The sequence below is a fragment of the Lampetra fluviatilis genome, unplaced genomic scaffold (genome assembly GCF_964198595.1).
Source record: "Lampetra fluviatilis unplaced genomic scaffold, kcLamFluv1.1 SCAFFOLD_1093, whole genome shotgun sequence".
Lineage (NCBI taxonomy): Eukaryota > Metazoa > Chordata > Hyperoartia > Petromyzontiformes > Petromyzontidae > Lampetra > Lampetra fluviatilis.
Genome location: NW_027621534.1, coordinates 10,457 through 31,871, shown reverse-complemented (window position 1 = coordinate 31,871; position 21,415 = coordinate 10,457). Strand labels below are relative to the sequence as shown.

The following is a 21,415-nucleotide window of genomic DNA, read 5'->3' as shown; positions in this document are numbered from 1 at the left end:
CACACACATTACACACACACAACACACACAACACACACACATTACACACACACAACACACACACACAACACACACACACAACACACACACATCACGCACACAACCCACTTGTACACCTTGTCCAGGTGTAGCTCAAACTCCACACTCCTATACAAAGACAAAGATCCCCCGTAAAGTCTCAACAGATTGTTGGGGCAAGTGCTGTTAGCGAGCACTTATGAAGGCGGCACGGCACACGAGGGGGTGGGTGGCCAGCACGACGCCCGACCGCCTTTGTCTCCCGCGGGGCGATGTTTACACACCGCACATTTTACATTTCACATTTTACATGGTCTACTTATTCATAATTATACATACTTCAGCCCGTTAGTATTAGTTATACTTTGTAACTTCAGTACAGTTAGACTGTATATCACCTATTTAAGTTTTTAAGATTCCTACATGTTGAATGTACGCATAGTAAATTCCGCGTATGTGCAAACTTTCATGGCGATTAAAACCGTTTCTGATTCTGATACACAACACACCGCACAATGCAGTACGCAGGAGAGAGGGGGGGGTGAGCCGAGGCGATACGAGACGTGCGGGGGGGCACCTTGACGGGGTCTCTGCCGTCCACCATGACCAAGTCTCGCAGTAGCCACGTGCTCTGCTTCTTGTAGAGCTCCCCGCGGTCCGCCTTCTTCACCTTGACGATGGAGACCTGCACCGGGCGCTCCGTCGTCACTGGTGAGGAGGGGGTGAGGAGGGGTGAGGAGGATGGGGTGAGGATTGGTACGGTGGTAGCCACACGCACCTGTCATCTCTGGCGAGTTACACCCACGACATCCCTGGGCTCGCCAGGAGGAGACGCTACCGCAAAGAAAACTCCGAATCTGTTCAATCCGCATGGCATAGAGCATGGGTCGGGAACCTTTTTGACTGGGAGAGCCATAAAAGCCAAATATTTCTAAATATATTTCATTGAGAGCCATATAGTGTTTTTAACGTATAATACATTAAATATGTCTTACTTTTAATGCGACTTCTGGTGCTGCGTGGTTTTGCTGATGGCCTTGTAGTCTGGTTCGTACGTGGTGAGGTTGAGCTTCGTGCAGGCGTGACCCGTGAAATTTATCTTCAAAACTCATTTCTGTTTACTTTAAAATGACACAGTATTATTAAGTAATATCACAAGTATTTAAAATCAGTTCCAAACTGATTTTTTTTTATTTTTTCAACTCAAAATTGTCTGGGAGCCATATGCCGTCACTGGAAGAGCCATATATGGCTCGCGAGCCATAGGTTCCCGACCGCTGGGATAGAGTGTTTCCCCCTCGCACGCTTGGGTGTTCTACAGGAGCTCCGGTTTCCTCACACGTGCAAGACGCTCACCGATTGGCCAATAACACCTTCGCACATTCAAGAGGACCGCAGAATTTCGATTGAAAGCTTTCGTGACTGCAGGGATTCATCTTCTTGGTTCTTTCGGTAAAGTCACGTAGAAGGGAAGTAATAAAATAATAAAAATAAAACATAATAAAATAAAATAATTCTCACGACGTTTCGCCTACAACGCAAGCAGCCGTCTTCAGGTGAAGAATGAGACACTGCCAAGCTAGGAGCTTATATATAAGCTGGGTTGGAGGTGGAAGAAGAGCGCCTTAACAAAAAGAATGTGCATATCAAGAGGAATTTAGCATATTCATGGGAAATGCGTAGGAGGCGCTCTTCTTCCACCTCCAACCCAGCTTATATATAAGCTCCTAGCTTGGCAGTGTCTCATTCATCACCTGAAGACGGCTGCTTGCGTTGTAGCCGAAACGTCGTGAGAATTATTTTATTTTATTATGTTTTATTTGTATTATTTTATTACTTCCCTGCTACGTGACTTTACCGAAAGAACCAAGAAGAGGACCGCAGAACTTGGGCAATTGTTGCTCGTCTGTGGTTCCTCCCTCCCACTTCTGGTCGTCGTTCTCTCTCTGCTCACTCCGAGCTATGAATGCCCTGGGAGTGGCATTGCCCTCGTCCTGTTCACCTTTTGACGCTCTGTGATCTGACACTGGTGAGACGAGGCCTTAAAGAAGGCTGCCGTCTCTGGTGTAGGCCAGTTCCCAAGACAAGGCGTCATGTATGATCAGAGCCATGTGTGTGTCTGCATGTTCACCACAAGTATCGGTGTGGTGGTTAACGCTTTCACTCGATTCCTTGCAAAATGATTCTATTTGGTGTTTGAACATCGTAACACAACTCCTGTTTTGTTGCAGGGAAGGGGTAACGAGTCAATTATTATTTGTTCATACTGGCGGTGATGTTGTTGTTGCTGCTGATGTGGTGGTGGTGATGGTGGTGGTTTATGCGACTCGATGTTGATGGCGTTGATGATGATGTTGTTGTTGATGTTGTTGATGTTGCTGATGTGGTGGTGGTGGTTTATGCGACTCGATGTTGATGGCGTTGATGATGATGTTGTTGTTGATGTTGCTGATGTGGTGGTGGTGATGGCAGTGGTTTATGCGACTCGATGTTGATGGCGTTGATGATGATGTTGTTCTTGTTGATGTTGATGATGTTGTTGATGATGTTGATGATGCTGTTGTTGATGCTGTTGTTGATGATGTTGTTAATGATGTTGATGATGTTGTTGATGTTGTTGATGATGTTGTTGTTGATGTTGTTGTTGATGATGTGGTGGGTGGTGGTTTATGCGACTCGATGTTGATGGCGTTGATGATGATGATGTTGATGATGTTGTTGTTGATGTTGTTGTTAATGTTGTTGTTAATGTTGATGATGGCATCGCTCACCGGCGGCGCACAGGAAGCAGCTTTTCCTCTTCTTCCCCGACTTGCAGACGCTCACCACGCTCAGCAGCCGCTCGTCAGCCGGCGTGAACACCTCCTTCTGCAGGGCATGGCGCAGCGCAGTCATCGCGGAGACGACGCCGGGCGAGGCGGGGAGACACGGGGCGAGGCAGGGAGACAACAGGGAGACACGGAGACAGGGAGACACGGGACGAGGCAGGGAGACAACAGGGAGACGCGGGGCGAGACACGGAGACAGGGAGACGCGGGGTGAGACAGGGAGACGCCGGACGAGGCAGGGAGACGCGGAGACAGGGAGACACGGGGCGAGACACGGAGACAGGGAGACGCCGGACGAGGCAGGGAGACGCGGAGACAGGGAGACACGGGGCGAGACACGGAGACACGGGGCGAGGCGGGGAGACAACAGGGAGACACAGAGACAGGGAGACACGGGACGAGGCAGGGAGGCGCGGAGACAGGGAGACACGGAGACAGGGAGACACGGGGCGAGACACGGAGACACGGGGCGAGACACGGAGACACGGGGCGAGGCGGGGAGACAACAGGGAGACACAGAGACAGGGAGACACGGGACGAGGCAGGGAGACGCGGAGACAGGGAGACACGGAGACAGGGAGACAGGGAGACACGGAGACAGGGAGACACGGAGACAGGGAGACACGGGGCGACACGGGCAGGAGGGGAGAGACGCGCGGGGTCGCGACCCCTGACCCCGGATGTTGCGGACTGGAGTCGCTTCCGGGTCACCGTCCCCACCCTTCCACCGGCATCGGGCATCGCCCCCCCGGACCACGTGACGCGGGTCACGTGGCGACGCGGGTCCGGAGACACGTGACCGTTAATAACAAACAACACCACGTGCTCACCAGCACCACGCCCTCACCATCAACACCACGTGCTCACCAGCACCACGCCCTCGCCACCACGTGCTCACCACCACACGCTCACCACGCCCTGTCCACCATCACATGCTCACCACCACACGCTCACCACCATCGCGCACTCACAAAGCCCTCGCCACCACCACGCGCTCACCACCATCACATGCTCACCACCATCACATGCTCATCACCATCACATGCTCATCACCACCACGCCCTCACCACCACCACACGCTCACCACCATCGCGCACTCACAAAGCCCTCGCCACCACCACGCGCTCACCACCATCACATGCTCACCACCATCACATGCTCATCACCATCACATGCTCACCACCATCACATGCTCATCACCACCACGCCCTCACCACCACCACACGCTCACCACCATCGCGCACTCACAAAGCCCTCGCCACCACCACGCGCTCACCACCATCACATGCTCATCACCACCACGCCCTCACCACCACCACACGCTCACCACCATCACGCACTCACAAAGCCCTCGCCACCACGCGCTCACCACCATCACATGCTCACCACCATCACATGCTCATCACCACCACGCCCTCACCACCACCACACGCTCACCACCATCACGCACTCACCACCACCACGTCCTCACCATCACATTCTCACCACCACACGCTCACCACCATCACGCGCTCACCACCAACACCCACTCACCACCATCACGCGCTCACCACCAACACCCACTCACCACCATCACGCGCTCACCACCAACACCCACTCACCACCATCACAAGCTCACCACCAACACCCACTCACCACCATCACAAGCTCACGACCATCATTCACCGCCACGCGTTCACCAATACTCCGCCATTCGCCGCGAAGTGACTGTAACGTCACCACGGCGCCTGTGCCAGGCTAGGTGCACTTTGAGGCCACGGGAAGTGTTGACGGCTCGCTAGACAGGAGGTCACGGGACAGACCCAGCAGGTGCCATGGGTTGACTGACTTGAGATGACTGGTAGATACACCCAGCTGTACCCCCCCACCCCACTGTACCAACTTGTGTTTTAGCCACCCGGCGCTCCGCTAGTTGTTGTGAGCGTCGCTCCTCTGCCCTCCGTTGTTGCTGGAGGGCGACTGCCTCCAACTGCCCAGTAGCAGCAGCAGCGTCCTTCACGAGCCTCCTCCACAGAGGCCGATCTTGACACCACCACCCACATTAGCACCACGCTTATCCCTGTGTGTGTCGTGCACTCTCCACACCCGTGTATGTCCAACATCATGAAGGGTCCTCAATGATTGTGAGCAGAGCCACTGACCCTGACAATAGACTGAATCAGACGCGCAAGCCTATTGATAGCATCATAGGCCTGAACCAGATCAGTAAAGCAGAGATGCAATATTCTCAAAATGTCCCCCCCAAATATACTGCTATAAAATAGATTTCTGTTTATATGATTGTAGTTATGGTTGTACTTCATAAATCTTTCTCAACAGACGGCTCATCAGCCCGCCACTCACAGGGGGTTCAGTGCCGGATTTTCCCAGTAGCACAAGTAGCTACATATGTAGTAGCTACGGGCCCCACGCTAAATGCTTTCAAGCTATCAATTCCGGTTCAGTGATTTTTGCACTTGCTCTATTACTATAGTACTATACCGCCTTCGACTTTTACGAACGACTGGGTGTTTAAGGTTAGCGATTTGTCGTATTATCCGGCCATGGCCGTAGCTATAATATATATTGGGGGGGACTAATCCCCCCCAATATTCAAATATGCTCAATATATTGCTATTAAAAAAATGCTATGCTATGTAAATAAAAACAATTTGATAAACCTTGGCCACAATATCTGGTCTTGTGTTCATACAAATCAATGCATAGATTTCTGTTTATACGATTGTGGTTATGGTTGTTCTTTATTAATCCCTAATCTCTGCCATTACATACAATGAAACAAGAAATGGTAAAAAAAGTTAAAACAGAGCAATGTAATACAATATACACTATTAGACGTTATTGTACAAAATAAATACAAAGTCCATCCCATGTGTTCGTGAATTTTTTAATATTTTAGGCAGGAAATTAGTTTTCAAATGTAGATTTTTTTCTGGCTTGGGACCCCCAGACACCCTGGAAGATTTGGTCCCCCCCAATGTTGACTCCATGGCTACGGCCTTGTATCCGGCTGTATAGCAAATGAAAAAAATTAACCCGTAAAAACAAAGTTTTTCACTATAAATCCTTTATATGCGTGGCGGCTAGAGTCCTCTCGTCCTCTGGCTTGAGATGGCTGCCACCTATAGGTCAGATGATTGCATTGCACCATTAAGCAATTGGTAATTAAATATAATATTTTTGTCCTATAAAGTGTAAAATTTTGGAATTTTTTTTCACGAACATTAATTGTCACGCACAACGAGTCTGTGTGGAAAATGTCATCTCGATTGGATCACGGGAAGTGGGTTAAAAAACGACCGAAAGATTTGCACGGTCCTAAGCAAGCAAGCGAACTTCATATAAAGGATTTAAAAAGACATTTACTTTACTATGCAAGTAAAAAAATTGTGTTTTAATATCTCTGTTTTTTGTTTTATTTAGGGCCCCTTTATAAAATATGCTACAGGCCCCGCACTAGATTCGTCCGGCACTGAGGGGGTTGACTTCTTACAATATTTGAGGCATCGTTACGCCAGCAGCCGTCGAGAAATTCCACCTCGCCCCACAATGTTGGATGAGGTGAGGTTGCATCCAATGCCTCGCCTGTTTTTAGGGGCCGGAGATCGGATCCATCAATCTTTCCCCTTTAAGGATGGTGCACATAGGTGTGGCGCTGTAAGGTTACTTTCTTGATGGATTCAAAGGGTTATTTGTTAAATTTCGATTTAAAGCTTTCGTGACTGCAGGGATTCATCTTCTTGGTTCTTTCGGTAAAGTCACGTAGAATGGAAATAATAAAATAATAAAAATGAACCATAATAAAATAATTCTCACGACGTTTCGGCCACAACGCAAGCAGCCGTCCTCAGATGGAGAACAGGTCTGTCGAGAAGACAGCGTCTGGGGCGTGTCATTCAGACTCTGTCTTCTCGACAGACCTGTTCTCCACCTGAGGACGGCTGCTTGCGTTGTCGCCGAAACGTCGTGAGAATTATTTAATTATGTAAAAAATGTATTATTTTATTATTTCCATTCTACGTGACTTCACCGAAAGAACCAAGAAGGTGATTTGTCAATCGTGCACGGCGACCCGCCACCACCACTTGCAGCGCCACACGGCTCTGAACCTCCGAGCGAAGGCAGCGGGAAGCCTCCTCATTCTCAGATGTTGGGATGCTACAGACGGTGAGAGAGTGGGCTCTGTCACTTGCTCTCAGCTCGCCACAACACCTCAATTTGCCTGGGTCTCTGGTGAGGCCTGGACCATGTATCCCAATGCAGCCATTGCAGCTGCATGAGCCACGGTCACGAACCTCACCCAATGTCCCCTCTGCATCAGCAGGCCAGGCCACTGTGGGTTGGAATGGGATCCCATAGGTCAGGGCTGGGGAACGTCTGGCCCGCGGGCCGTATGAGGCCCACGAAATCATTTGGCGTGGCCCTGCCAAGGCAACCGCAGGCGGGACTCGAAATTCAACAAATCTAGGAGCAAACCTGGCAAAGCAGTTGCGAGTAGCGACATCAACAATACCAGTTAACATCATCACACGCCTTGCCAAAGAGAAGCAGCTCCAGCCATCACATTAGGGGTGAGTTAATTAAATGTTTGACCAAATAGGCTAATTGATGTTGTATGGCTCGCGAATGATGTTATAAATATCCAAATGGCCCTTGGCAGAAAAAAGGTTCCCCACTCCTGCCATAGGTCGACGCAGAAGCATCTTACAGATGACCCCCCCCTAACCCCGCGGGGTGGGGGTAGGGGTGGAAGGGGAGGGGTGAGTGGGGGATGGAAGGGGCGGGGTGAGTGGGGGTAGAAGGGGCGGGGTGAGTGGGGGATGGAAGGGGCGGGGTGAGTGGGGGTGGAAGGGGCGGGGTGAGTGGGGGATGGAAGGGGCGGGGTGAGTGGGGTATGGAAGGGGCGGGGTGAGTGGGGGTGGAAGGGGCGGGGTGAGTGGGGGTGGAAGGGGCGGGGTGAGTGGGGGATGGAAGGGGCGGGGTGAGTGGGGGATGGAAGGGGCGGGGTGAGTGGGGGATGGAAGGGGCGGGGTGAGTGGGGGATGGAAGGGGCGGGGTGAGTGGGGTATGGAAGGGGCGGGGTGAGTGGGGGATGGAAGGGGCGGGGTGAGTGGGGGTGGAAGGGGCGGGGTGAGTGGGGGATGGAAGGGGCGGGGTGAGTGGGGTATGGAAGGGGCGGGGTGAGTGGGGGTGGAAGGGGCGGGGTGAGTGGGGGTGGAAGGGGCGGGGTGAGTGGGGATGGAAGGGGCGGGGTGAGTGGGGGATGGAAGGGGCGGGGTGAGTGGGGATGGAAGGGGCGGGGTGAGTGGGGGATGGAAGGGGCGGGGTTAGTGGGGGATGGAAGGGGCGGGGTGAGTGGGGGGTGGAGGGGCGGGGTGAGTGGGGAGGGGGTGGGTGGGGAGGGGATGGGTGGGGAAGCAGGGAGTGAGACAGGGGACTCACAGCGATGGACAGGGGAGGGCGGTGAGAGAGAGAGACACGGCGAGTGAGAGAGAGAGAGACACGGCGAGTGAGAGACAGAGTGAACGTCTCTCTCCCTCGTTGTGTGTGTCGGAGTGGAGCGGAGCTCACACCAAACTCCCACCCCCATCACCCCTCCCCTCACCACCCCCTCACCACCCCTCCCCTCACCACCCCTCCCCTCACCACCCCCTCACCACCCCTCCCCTCACCACCCCCTCACCACCCCTCCCCTCACCACCCCTCCCCTCACCACCCCTCCCCTCACCCCCCCCCTCACCACACCCCACCCCCTCACCACCCTTCCCCTCACCCAACCCCTCACCACCCCCTCACCACCCAACCCCCCACCCCCTCCCCTCACCCCCCTCAGCCCCACGTCACCGAGGCAGCGGCTTTAGCGGTCGTGTTACGGTCGCCATGGCAACGTGATCCACTTACCTCTCGGCGGCGTTGTCGTTGGCGGCGATGATGATGATGTGGTGGTGGTGGCGACGACGACGACGACGATGATGATGGTGGCGATGTTACCCGCTCCCCTTCGCCCGCGAGCGTCTACCCCGGCGCAGGCGACATGAAGAAGCGCGGAGCCACCACCACCAACACCACCACCACCACCACCACCAACAACACCACCACCAACACCACCACCACCAACACCACCACCAACAACAACACCACCACCAACAACAACACCACCACCAACACCGCCGGGCCCACGTTGAGCAAGCGAGGCCGCGGCCTCGACCAGGGCCAGGCCGCGACCGCCGCGTTGTGGCCGGCGGCGCCCGTCGGCGTGTCCGCTCTGCAGCCCGAGGTCCGCCTCAACCCCGGGGTCGCCGCGAACTTACACGTCCCGTCCTCCTCATCCTCCACCTCCTCCACCTCCAAGTCGTCGTCGTCCGTCACGCAGCTCAACAACGGCGACAAGAACGGCCAAGGCGGCCAACAGGGCCATCAGGGCCAGGACCACCACGGCCAACAGGGCCAGGGCCAAGACAGCCTGAGCCAAAACGACCAGGGCCATCACGGTCTGGGCCAACAGGGCCATCACGACCAGGGCCAAAACGACCAGGGTCATCACGGTCTGGGCCAACAGGGCCATCACGACCAGGGCCAAAACGACCAGGGCCATCACGGTCTGGGCCAACAGGGCCATCACGACCAGGGCCAAAACGACCAGGGTCATCACGGTCTGGGCCAACAGGGCCATCACGACCAGGGCCAAAACGACCAGGGTCATCACGGTCTGGGCCAACAGGGCCATCACGACCAGGGCCAAAACGACCAGGGTCATCACGGTCTGGGCCAACAGGGCCATCACGACCAGGGCCAAAACGACCAGGGCCATCACGGTCTGGGCCAACAGGGCCATCACGACCAGAGCCATCACGGTCTTGGCCAACAGGGCCAAGACGGCCTGGCCCATCACGACCAGGGCCAAGACAGCCTGAGCCAAAACGACCAGGGCCATCACGGTCTTGGCCAAGACGGCCACAGCCAACAGGGCCATCACGACCAGGGCCAAGACGGCCAGGGCACAGACGACGACGACGTGGCCTCCTCCTCCTCCTCCTCCTCGGCGTGCCCGTCTCGGGGGGCCCCCTGCGGTCCCCACTGCGGCTCCCCGGGGCCCTGCCTGGGCGAGGCCGCCCCGGACTGGGGCCGCCTGCCCGCCGAGCTGCTGCTGCACGTGTTCACGTGGCTGCCGCTCGCGCAGCGGGCACGCGCCTGCCAGGTGTGTCGCTCGTGGCACCAGGTGAGTGCCGGGGAGAGATGTTGGCTACCTCGCCTGGTGTGCAGGAGGTCGTGGGTTCCATCCCGACCCTGACGATGCCTGCCTGCTGTATATGTGGAGTTTGCGTGTCTCTCTCTCTCCGTGGTGAGATGTTAACTACCTCGCCTGGTGTGCAGGAGGTCGTGGGTTCGATCCTGACCCTGATGTCTGCTGTATATTTGGAGTTTGCGTGTCTCTCTCATCATCATCACCATCATCACAGTGGCTTAGAGATGTTGGCTACCTCGCCTGGTGTGCAGGAGGTCGTGGGTTCGATCCTGACCCTGATGTCTGCTGTATATTTGGAGTTTGCGTGTCTCTCTCATCATCATCACCATCATCACAGTGGCTTAGAGATGTTGGCTACCTCGCCTGGTCTGCAGGAGGTCGTGGGTTCGATCCTGACCCTGATGTCTGCTGTATATTTGGAGTTTGCGTGTCTCTCTCATCATCATCACCATCATCACAGTGGCTTAGAGATGTTGGCTACCTCGCCTGGTCTGCAGGAGGTCGTGGGTTCGATCCTGACCCTGATGTCTGCTGCTGTATATTTGGAGTTTGCGTGTCTCTCTCATCATCATCACCATCATCACAGTGGCTTAGAGATGTTGGCTACCTCGCCTGGTCTGCAGGAGGTCGTGGGTTCGATCCTGACCCTGATGTCTGCTGCTGTATATTTGGAGTTTGCGTGTCTCTCTCATCATCATCACCATCATCACAGTGGCTTAGAGATGTTGGCTACCTCGCCTGGTGTGCAGGAGGTCGTGGGTTCGATCCTGACCCTGATGTCTGCTGTATATTTGGAGTTTGCGTGTCTCTCTCATCATCATCACCATCATCACAGTGGCTTAGAGATGTTGGCTACCTCGCCTGGTCTGCAGGAGGTCGTGGGTTCGATCCTGACCCTGATGTCTGCTGTATATTTGGAGTTTGCGTGTCTCTCTCATCATCATCACCATCATCACAGTGGCTTAGAGATGTTGGCTACCTCGCCTGGTCTGCAGGAGGTCGTGGGTTCGATCCTGACCCTGATGTCTGCTGCTGTATATTTGGAGTTTGCGTGTCTCTCTCATCATCATCACCATCATCACAGTGGCTTAGAGATGTTGGCTACCTCGCCTGGTGTGCAGGAGGTCGTGGGTTCGATCCTGACCCTGATGTCTGCTGTATATGTGGAGTTTGCGTGTCTCTCTCATCATCATCACCATCACAGTGGCTTAGAGATGTTGGCTACCTCGCCTGGTCTGCAGGAGGTCGTGGGTTCGATCCTGACCCTGATGTCTGCTGTATATGTGGAGTTTGTGTGTGTCTCTATCTCTCTCGTCATTATCATCACGGTGGCTTAGAGATGTTAACTACCTGGCCTGGTCTGCAGGAGGTTGTGGGTTCTATCCCGACCCTGACGATGCCTGCTGCTGTATATGTGCAGTTTGCGTGTCTCTCTCTCTCCGTGGTGAGATGTTAACTACCTCGCCTGGTCTGCAGGAGGTCGTGGGTTCCATCCCGACCTTGACGATGCCTTCCTGCCTGCCTGCTGTATATTTGGAGTTTGCGTTTCTCTCCCTCCCCGTGGTGAGATGTTGGCTACCTCGCCTGGTCTGCAGGAGGTCGTGGGTTCGATCCCGACCCTGACGCCTGCTGTATATGTGGAGTTTGCGTGTCTCTCTCTCTCCCTCCCCGTGGTGAGATGTTTAACTACCTCGCCTGGTGTACAGGAGGTCGTGGGTTCGATCCCGACCCTGACGATGCCTGCTGTATATTTGGAGTTTGTGTGTCTCTCTCATCATCATCATCATTACAGTGGCTTAGAGATGTTAACTACCTTGCCTGGTATACAGGAGGTCGTAGGTTCGACCCCGACCCTGACGATGCCTGCTGTTGTTTGCGTGTCTCCCTGTGGTTGCGTGGATTTTTCTCCGGGTCATCTGGTTTTCCCCTCCACATTTACAAACAACAACGTGCCTTTAGAGGATTTGGCTGCTTCTATAAATCTCTACACGATGAGCCCCTTCGTTGAGCTCGCATTTGTGACCAGGTCGCTTCTGAAAAAAGCTACATAGCTCAGTGGACATTACCTGATTCACTAAAATAGTTTAGTTTAGTAGTTCAGTGTCTGCTCCTACCTCTCCCCCTTTTTCCATTGGCGCATTTTTATTTTTTCTTGACCAGGTAAGGGTCACTGAGCTACTCCGTAGCTTTTTTTCCAGAAGTGATCTGGCCCTTACAAATGACAGGTCAACCGAGTGACTTATCATCATCATCATCACGTGGAAATTTAGAGCAGCAGCAGTCAAATGACTCTAAACGCACACCCGAGCCAGCACGGCACGCGTGCGTTTTTCCACTGGAAAGGTTTTTGGGTTAGGTCGCGTAAATTAACCCACCGCCACCCAAGTAAGGTTTGATCACGTGAACAAAAACGTGCCAATTAGCTGTTACTTATGCGATGGCAACATTGAATATTGGTCTCGAAAGCCGACGTGCGTTTTTCCACTCGCCGTTTGCCGAGCCGGGCCGGAGTCGAACCGTGATGTCACCGCCGCCGGTTTCGCAAAGCCTCCGAATCTGACTCGGGGCCAAGCAGGGCCAGGCCGCGGGGCTAACGGCGATGCGTTCGCCGTCAGCCGGTGCGTCGCGAGGACGCGGAATGTCCGCGTCACCGACGAGCGTTTTCCTCTCGCTCGCATCCCGCGTGACGTCGGTCAGTACTGGACTGTACACGGCCTGGACGCATCTACGGCCGTCTATTGCACGCGACGTCAGTGGCAAGGCAGAGGTCGCAATCGGGTACCCGATACCCGTACCCTACCCGATACCCGGCTACCGTACCCAGCCGGGTACGGGTAGCCGTTTGCGACCCTGGTGCGGCCGGGTACGGGTAACCGCACGTGACTCACCTCAACCATTGAGTGAGAAGGCCGTGAGTCACTGGCGAGTCACCGTTTGTCACTCATTTCCCAACGTCTTGTCTCTCCTCACAATTCAAGTTCCTAGAATCAACCCACCCGCGCCTGCAACATGGCTTCATCCCAGAGGTCGCAATCGGGTACCCGATACCCGTACCCTACCCGATACCTGGCTACCCGTACCCGGCCGGGTATCGGGTAGGGTTCCCGTTTGCGACCCTGGTGCGGCCGGGTACGGGTAAGCAATCAAAACCCGTTTGCAACCTCTGCGGCATGGCTTGGCTCGGCTTCTGCAGTGGAATAACAACCCCTTCTTCCTGACCCGTGTCCCACCCCACAGGCGTTCCACCGGCCGGAGCTGTGGCGTCGCTTCGAGTTCGAGCTGAGCCAGCCGGCGTCGTCCTACCTCCGTGCCACGCACCCCGACCTCATCCAGCAGATCATCGCACGCCACTCAACGCACCTGCAGTACGTCAGCGTCAAGGTGAGCGGCGGCGTGCGCCACCCGACGCACCTGCGGTATGTCAGCATCAAGGTGAGAGGCGCCGCCGCTGTGGTCAACAACGTTGACGTCCGGACGGAGTTCCAGACCCAACTTTATAGCGAGGGGTAGCGGCACAGGTGTTGGTTGGGGGGGGGGGGGGCCATACCTGGTCGTCGGTGAATGAGGCTGCCTAGGAGGGGTGCCCCCCATGAGTAGCGATGTTGCTGCCGTGTTCCATCCCAATATGGAGCGATTCGCAGTGTCATTTATCAGCGTTGGGATGTTTGCCAACAAACAAAAATATAACTTAATATGTTATTATTGTTTAATTATTTGCTTTGAATATAAAGTCCCTTGAGATGGAACATCTCGCTTGCAAGGGTGACCGGGGTGTGGACTGCCACATAGATCGCAACCACGAAATGATGCGTACGCACGGATATAAATATACACACACATACACACTCAGACATAAAGATCCCCTGTGAAGCCTTTAACAGATTGTTGGGGCAAGGTCTGTTCGCGAGTAGCACCTATGAAGGCCGACACAGCATCATCAACACCGTGCTCGGCCGCCTTTGTCTCTCCGTGCCAAAGTTTTAAACACCGCATCGGGTACTCATTTAATAGGGGTCGCCCGGTTCATATAATCGCCGGCGATGTTGTTCGTGAGCGGGAATCGAACTCGGGTCGCTAAGTTCAATTCCCGTTTCATTTAATCGCCGGCGATGTTGGTCATGAGTGGGAATCGAACTTGGGTCGCTGAGTTCAATTCCCATTTCATTTAATCGCCGGCGTGTTGGCCGTGAGCGGGAATCGAACTCGGGTCGCCGAGTTAAATTCTTGCTCGGGTCGCCGGGTCCACGCACAGGTGCTCGCTTAACTGCACCTGCCCCGACGGGCTGTGTAGCCTACATGGGGGAGGGGATCTTTACCTTTGTCTTTGTCACAGGTGGACAGCAGCAAGGAGTCTGCGGAGGCTGCGTGCAATATTCTGTCGCAGCTCGTCAACTGCTCGCTCAAGACGCTGGGCCTCATCTCCACGGCACGGCCGAGCTTCCTCGACGTGTCCAAGGTTAAATTTCGATTTAAAGCTTCTTTCGTGACTGCAGGGATTCATCTTCTTGGTTCTTTCGGTAAAGTCACGTAGAAGGAAAATAATAAAATAATAAAAATAAAACAATAGAATAATTATCACGACGTTTCGGCCACAACGCAAGCAGCCGTCCTCAGGTTGTGGCCGAAACGTCGTGAGAATTATTTTATTATGTTTAGAACCAAGAAGGTGTCCAAGGTTGCGTGGGGCTGGGGACACTTGTCGCAGAGGTTCGCAGTTCGAACCCGGCGGCCGCCCTGGTTAATGCATCGGGCGTCCATCACCACCACCGACAGCATAAACACACCCGGCACGGCCAAACCAATGAACTTGTCACAAGCTTTTAACAACGCACCGGTTGTTAAGATCGTTTTTCGCACAGCTCGCTGTGGATGGCGAGTTAGAGAACGATTCTCACAGCCAGATTTATCAACACTCTCTCACGCACTCAACCCCACTCGCCAAGTCACTCGCCGCGGCAGATTTAGAGAATAACTCTCCCGCAGCAGAAATGTGGACGCCACTTGCTCCGTCTGTATGGGCCGATAACATCTTAATAGAGGACTGCAGAGCTCGGGCGATTGTTGGTACCACCGGTTCACCACCTGGTTGCTGCCTTTCCCACTTGTCTGTGGTTCCTCCTCGTGCCTCACAGTCCCTCTCGAGGGGAGGCTGTTCTGCTTGCAAGTTGATATTATTATTATTTGAGTTGATCTGTGGCCACGTTTGTGGCACTAAAATCACGCTGCATGTATTTTGATTCCACGTTTCTGTTACCTGAACTCAACAGGGAAGTTCAACCTCTGTAGGCCCCACCCCTTCCTGTTTATGCCCCTCCCCGTTACCCCTTAGGCCCCACCCTTTCCTGTTTATGCCCCACCCATTACTCCTGAGGCCCCACCTATTCCTGTTTATGCCCCGCCCCGTTACTCCTGAGGCCCCACCCCTTCCTGTTTATGCCCCTCCCCGTTACCCCTTAGGCCCCACCCTTTCCTGTTTATGCCCCACCCATTACTCCTGAGGCCCCACCTATTCCTGTTTATGCCCCGCCCCGTTACTCCTGAGGCCCCACCCCTTCCTGTTTATGCCCCTCCCCGTTACCCCTTAGGCCCCACCCTTTCCTGTTTATGCCCCACCCATTACTCCTGAGGCCCCACCTATTCCTGTTTATGCCCCGCCCCGTTACTCCTGAGGCCCCACCCCTTCCTGTTTATGCCCCTCCCCGTTACCCCTTAGGCCCCACCCTTTCCTGTTTATGCCCCACCCCGTTACTCCTGAGGCCCCACCTCTTCCTGTTTATGCCCCACCCCGTTACCCCTTTGGCCCCACCTCTTCCTGTTTATGCCCCACCGCTCTCATCTCTGCCTTTCCCTTTCAGAACCCTCCCCCTTCTTCTTTGTGCCCCGCCTTTTCCTGTTTAGGCCCCTTCCTCTTCCTCCTGTGGACACGTGGTTGGGCTTGTTTAGGGTATTGGCGGCGACGCTTGTGCATGTGTACGTGCGTCAAACTTCTTCCGCACCGCACGTCGCCAGCAGCGCTAATCGGAGAGGCGACTGGCACATTGGCGACGATGTTTACGCGACGCGCGTCGACAGTTGCATGTGTCTCCTCCACCGCCCCCCCCCCCCCCCCCGACCGCATTTGCCCACCAGGCTCACTTCGTGTCGGCCCTCACCGTGGTGTTCGTCAACTCCAAGTCGCTGTGCTCGCTCAAGGTGGACGACACGCCGGTGGACGACCCCTCGCTCAAGGTGCTCGTGGCCAACAACAGCGAGACGCTGAGGCTGCTCAAGATGAGCAGCTGCCCGCACGTGTCGCCCTCTGGTGGGTGACGCCGCCTACCCCCACGCTCCGCGCGCGCCGGCTCCTATCCGATGTTACATTGAGGAGCGGCAGTATCTCCTGCTCCTGTGACTTACCTCCGTGTTATCTCCTGCCCTACGTGAAATCTCCACGGCATCGCCTGCCGTACGTGAAACCTCTGCGGCATCGCGAGCCCTACGTGATATACGATCGAGGAGCGGCAGTATTGCCAGCCGAGTGCGATATCCCCCCCCCCGCCCCGCCCCGCCCCCCTTTCTCCCCACCCTCAGGTATCCTGTGCGTGGCCGACCAGTGCCACGGGCTGCGCGAGCTGGCCCTCAACTACCACGTGCTGAGCGACGCGCTGCTGCTGGCGCTGTCGTCGGAGCGCCACGTGCACCTGGAGCACCTGCGCGTGGACGTGGTGAGCGCCGAGCCGGCGGCCGTGGGACCAGCGTCGCGACGCTTCCACTCCATCCGCCGCTCCAGCTGGGACGCGCTGCTCACCCACTCGCCCCACGTCAACCTCGTCATGTACTTCTTCGTGGGCGACGAGGAGGAGTTCGAGCCGTTCTTTCGCGACGCCACCCCCGTCACGCACCTCTACTTCGGCCGCTCGGTGAGCAAGGCCGTGCTGGGCCGCGTGGGCCTGCACTGCCCCCGCCTGGTCGAGCTGGTGGTGTGCGCCAACGGACTGCTGCCCCTGGACGACGAGCTGCTGCGCATCGCCGAGCGCTGCGGGAGCCTCTCGGCCGTGGGGCTGGGCGAGTGCGAGGTGTCGTGCTCGGCGTTCGTGCAGTTCGTGCGAATGTGCGGCGCCCGCCTGGCGCAGCTCTCCGTCATGGAGGAGGTGCTTGTGCCCGACCAGCGCTACGGCAGCCTCGACGAGGTGCACGGCGACGTGTCGCACCTGCTCGGGCGAGCCTGGTACCCCGACAGCATGCCCACGTGGTGACCACGGCGGTGGCGGCGATGGGAGAGGCGGTGGTGGTGGTGATGGAGAGGCGGTGGTGGCTATGGGAGAGGCGGTGGTGGTGATGGAGAGGTGGTGGTGGCGATGGAGAGGCGGTGGTGGTGGTGATGGAGAGGCGGTGGTGGCTATGGGAGAGGCGGTGGTGGTGATGGAGAGGTGGTGGTGGCGATGGAGAGGCGGTGGTGGTGGTGATGGAGAGGCGGTGGTGGCTATGGGAGAGGCGGTGGTGGTGATGGAGAGGCGGTGGTGGTGATGGAGAGACGGTGGTGGTGACGGAGAGGCGGTGGTGGTGACGGAGAGGCGGTGGTGGTGGTGGTGGTGGTGACGGAGAGGCGGTGGTGGTGACGGAAAGGCGGTAGTGGTGACGGAGAGGCGGTGGTGGTGGGGGTGACGGAGAGGCGGTGGTGGTGATGGAGAGACGGTGGTGGTGATGGAGAGGCGGTGGTGGTGACGGAGAGGCGGTGGTGGTGACGGAGAGGCGGTGGTGGTGACGGAGAGGCGGTGGTGGTGACGGAGAGGCGGTGGTGGTGACGGAGAGGCCGTGGCCAAGAGGTGGTTGTGATGGAGACACCTGGACTGTGGTGGAGGTGGAGATGCCAATTGAAGGTCAAGGAGTTAGTGAAAGGAAGAGGGGACGAGAAGGGTGATTACGATGACCATGAACTGGAGGGAGGGAGCCTTGTACCCCTCCAGCGTATCCACGTGGTGACGACAGCAAAGAGGTGGTGATGGCGGTGGTGAGGAAGGGTGGGAGGATAGGACTTGGAGGAGGATGTGAGAGGAGGGAGGATCTGGTGGAGTGGGAATGAAGGAGTGGGGAGGATGACTTCCTCATCTGGATTTGTTTGAGGCTCTGAGTGACTGAGAAGAGCTACTGTGAAGAGAACTGAAGAAAACTGTGAAGAGTTGACTGTGAATATGGGAGTTCCTGTGAAGAGCTGACTGAATATGGGAGTTGCTGTGAAGAGTTGACTGTGAATATGGGAGTTCCTGTGAAGAGTTGACTGTGAATATGGGAGTTCCTGTGAAGAGTTGACTGTGAATATGGGAGTTGATGTGAAGATCTGACTGTGAATATGGGAGTTCCTGTGAAGAGTTGACTGTGAATATGGGAGTTGATGTGAAGAGCTGACCGGGAAGAGGTGACTGAATAGCAACCATGGAAGTTGTGATTGAGTGGGCGAGTCAGTGGGTGAGTGAATAGATGGGTGAGTGAATGAGTGATTCGGTGAGTTGGTAAATGAGTGATTTGATGAGCGGCTGAATGATTGGGCGAGTGAGTGCATGAGTCAGGGGTCAAGTGAGCGAATGAACGGGTGTGTGGAGGGATGAGAGGGTAAGTGAATGAGTGGGCGAGTGCGTGAGTGAATGAGTGATTTGGTGAGTGGGTGAATGAGTGGGAGAGTGAACGACTCAGTGGGTGAGTGACCGTGTGAGTGAGTTGTTGTGACCAGCACTGGTCGTGGTGGTGGTGGTTGATGAGAGAACCCAGTATCTGTGTAGTTGGGAGTCACTCTGGGTTCCAAGTCTATACACGATGCTTTGTGACACTGACGCTCTGTCCACGCAGTCTTGTTAGGGCAAGCGCTGTTAGCGAGTAGCACCTATGAAGGCCGGCACGGTACACCTATGAAGGCCGGCACGGTACACCTATGAAGGCCGGCATGGTACACCTATGAAGGGGGTGGTGTGGCCAGCACCACTCCCGGCCGCTTTTGTCTCCCAAGTTGCTGATGTTCTATAAACTGTACCACGTACTCATTCAAGGCTGAGCCGACCTAGGGGAGGTCCATGACAGTTTCATATATTCGCCGCTGAGTTTAGCCATGAGCTAACACACACACCGCACTCTGGATTTTAGCGGTGACCAGTCGGACCACTGAGATGACTTACCGTACTGCCCTATGAAGTGTATAATCAGTGACGTTTCAGGCAATGCAACTCTTTCACAGCACATGGAGAAGTCGGAGATGTAGAGACAGGGAGGTCGTGGCAGAGCAACCCACTTTCTCTGCCCCCTCTCTGTGCTATGAAGAAGGCCCCTTGTCCGAAACGTCGCCCATTTTCATGTTTTCCTTTCTTTTTCGTATTTTTCGTCTTTTTCGTTTTCGCGTGGCGGATTTCGTTGTTGAGCAACAGCTGTGATTCTTAGATTGAGGTGGCTATGGAGCCGCGTGATTCCGTCAGGAAGGAGTGGAGTTGTATAGAGATATCTGTGTGAGTCTATGGGTCTGTATGTGAATCTATAGATCTCTGTGTGAGTCTATAGATCTCTGAGACTATGGGTCTGCATCTGAATCTAGAGCTCTCTGTAAGTCTATGGGTCTTTATCTGAACCTATATATCTCTGTGTGAGTCTATGGGTATGTAACTGAATCTATAGATCTCTGTGTAAGTCTATGGGTCTCTGTGATTCTATGGGTCTGCATTGAATGTATAGATCTGTGTGAGTCTATGGGTCTGTATCTGAATCTATAGAGCTCTGTGTGTGTCTATGGCTCTTTATCTGAATCTATAGATCTCTCTGTGAGCCTATGGGTCTGTAACTGAATCGATGGATCTCTGTGCAAATCTATGGATCTCTGTTGAGTCTATGAGCCTGTAGCTGTAGATCTCTGTGCGAATCTATGGGTCTCTGTGTAAGTCTATAGGATCCCTGTACTGTATTCCTTACCATGTGCGTGATGTTGCTGTGGAGATCAACAGCTGTGATTCTATATCGAGGGTGATTGCGTCAAGGAGGAGTAGCTGAGTGGCATTATCATCGCTGCTGTGATGACGATGCCCTCCCCCCTTTGTATTTGTGGATTGAGCATTGAGTCGACGTTACACACGCAGAGAGAGAGTTGTTGGTGGTGGTGGTGTTTGTGCAACCACTGCCAAAGCAGCACCACCACCACCAACGTAAATTCGCCTGTGGTCACAGCACAGGAGGTCGAGGAATAAGAGAGTAAATGAGTACACTGCAATGAACAACGTCCCTTTGTATCACATGCGCCACCGCACAGTATCCCCTCGCTCTCGTAGGGAGAGAGGGCGACTCCGAGGCTCCAGGAGGAGGAACCACGGACGAGGTGCGGGAAGGCAGCAGCAGCAGCGGCGGTGAGGAGCCGGCACTGCCAACAATTGGCCAAGCTCTGCGGACATCGATGTAGTAAGAGGCGCTATCGGACGATTATTGAGCGTTTATACACACGTGGGAGGAAACCCACGTGCGTGAGAGGGGGAAACACTCTATCCCGTAGAGACAGAACCAGAGAAACCACACTCGTGAGAGAGGGTGAAACACTCGATCCCGTACAGACGGAACCAGAGAAAACACGTACAGATGGAACAGATTGAGATTGGTACGCACTTTACCGTGGCCATCTGTCGGTTCCAGTGTACCGCTCTCCTCCCTGACTCCCGCCCAGGGCAAAGGGAGCATGGAACGGATCGTGATGAGTCCACGCTTTGCCGTGGCGACTTCTCCCGGCGAGACAGGCATACGGGCTCTCCTCCTCGACCTCCACCCACGGGGGAGGGGAGTTTCGCACACCGTGATCTGTGCGTGATCCACCAACCCTGGCTGCCGCTGCAGCCTCCGCGTGTGGTAGAGGAGTCGCCGCCGCCCAAGTGAGGGAGGACGAGGGTCAAGATGACTGCCTCGTGTGATAGCCGTGTTCGTAATTCCCTTTGCGTTATTGAAGTTGTTCTAACGATCAGTCGTCCGTGGTGTTGTTGTCAGTCATCGCGATGTTTTGCTATTACGTCCTATCTGTGTCGAACGTCCTCAGCGTTTAGTTGTCAACGTGGCTACGAGTAGCAGCTCCAGTACTGTGACTTTCCCCCCCTCCCCCAACACACCGTGTTGGATTAAAGTTGATTTTCATAACGCGCGCGTGCGTGTGATTGTGTGCGCGCGCGCGAGTGGGTGGGTGGGCGGGCGAGTGAGTGGGTGGGCGGGCGGGCGAGTGGGCGGGTGGCCGAGTGGGCGGGTGGGCGAGTGGGCGAGTGGGTGGGTGGGTGGGTGGCCGAGTGGGTGGGTGGGCGAGTGGGTGGGTGGGCGAGTGGGTGGGTGGGCGAGTGGG

General features: G+C 55.2%; 2 protein-coding genes across 3 annotated transcripts; one reads left to right on the top strand and one right to left on the bottom strand.

The window, feature by feature from the left end:
- Nucleotides 1-595: 595 nt before the first annotated feature.
- On the bottom strand, nucleotides 596-3,517 carry LOC144955376 (exocyst complex component 1-like; the record flags this gene model as incomplete). The annotated part of the gene is made up of 2 exons (XM_078885615.1): nucleotides 2,790-3,517; nucleotides 596-726 (listed from the first exon to the last, which is right to left on the bottom strand). Coding segments are annotated over exons 1-2 (255 nt in total), but the record flags the coding sequence as incomplete, so codon positions are not given.
- Nucleotides 3,518-8,792: 5,275 nt separating this feature from the next.
- Nucleotides 8,793-21,200, top strand: LOC144955375 (F-box/LRR-repeat protein 3-like). Of its 2 annotated transcripts, XR_013641632.1 has the most exons (6): nucleotides 8,793-10,065; nucleotides 13,330-13,473; nucleotides 14,426-14,548; nucleotides 16,222-16,393; nucleotides 16,663-20,499; nucleotides 20,759-21,200. XR_013641632.1 is itself a non-coding variant. In XM_078885613.1 (5 exons), exons 1-5 carry the CDS (start codon nucleotides 8,881-8,883, stop codon nucleotides 17,325-17,327), a joined length of 2,289 nt encoding a protein of 762 aa, XP_078741739.1. In that variant the 5' UTR covers nucleotides 8,793-8,880; the 3' UTR covers nucleotides 17,328-21,200. The 2 variants fall into 2 exon arrangements, 1 of the variants encoding a protein (XP_078741739.1); XM_078885613.1 differs by having other exon boundaries at nucleotides 16,663-21,200.
- The last annotated feature ends 215 nt before the right edge of the window (nucleotides 21,201-21,415 follow it).

Bases quoted from the DNA above. Each gene is read 5' to 3' on its own strand.
- LOC144955375 (XM_078885613.1), top strand. From the start codon at position 8,881: ATGAAGAAGCGCGGAGCCACCACCACCAACACCACCACCACCACCACC. The intron at 14,549-16,221 runs GTTAAATTTCGA...TTTGCCCACCAG, and splicing joins GCTTCCTCGACGTGTCCAAG to GCTCACTTCGTGTCGGCCCT. The intron at 16,394-16,662 runs GTGGGTGACGCC...CCCCACCCTCAG, and splicing joins CCCGCACGTGTCGCCCTCTG to GTATCCTGTGCGTGGCCGAC.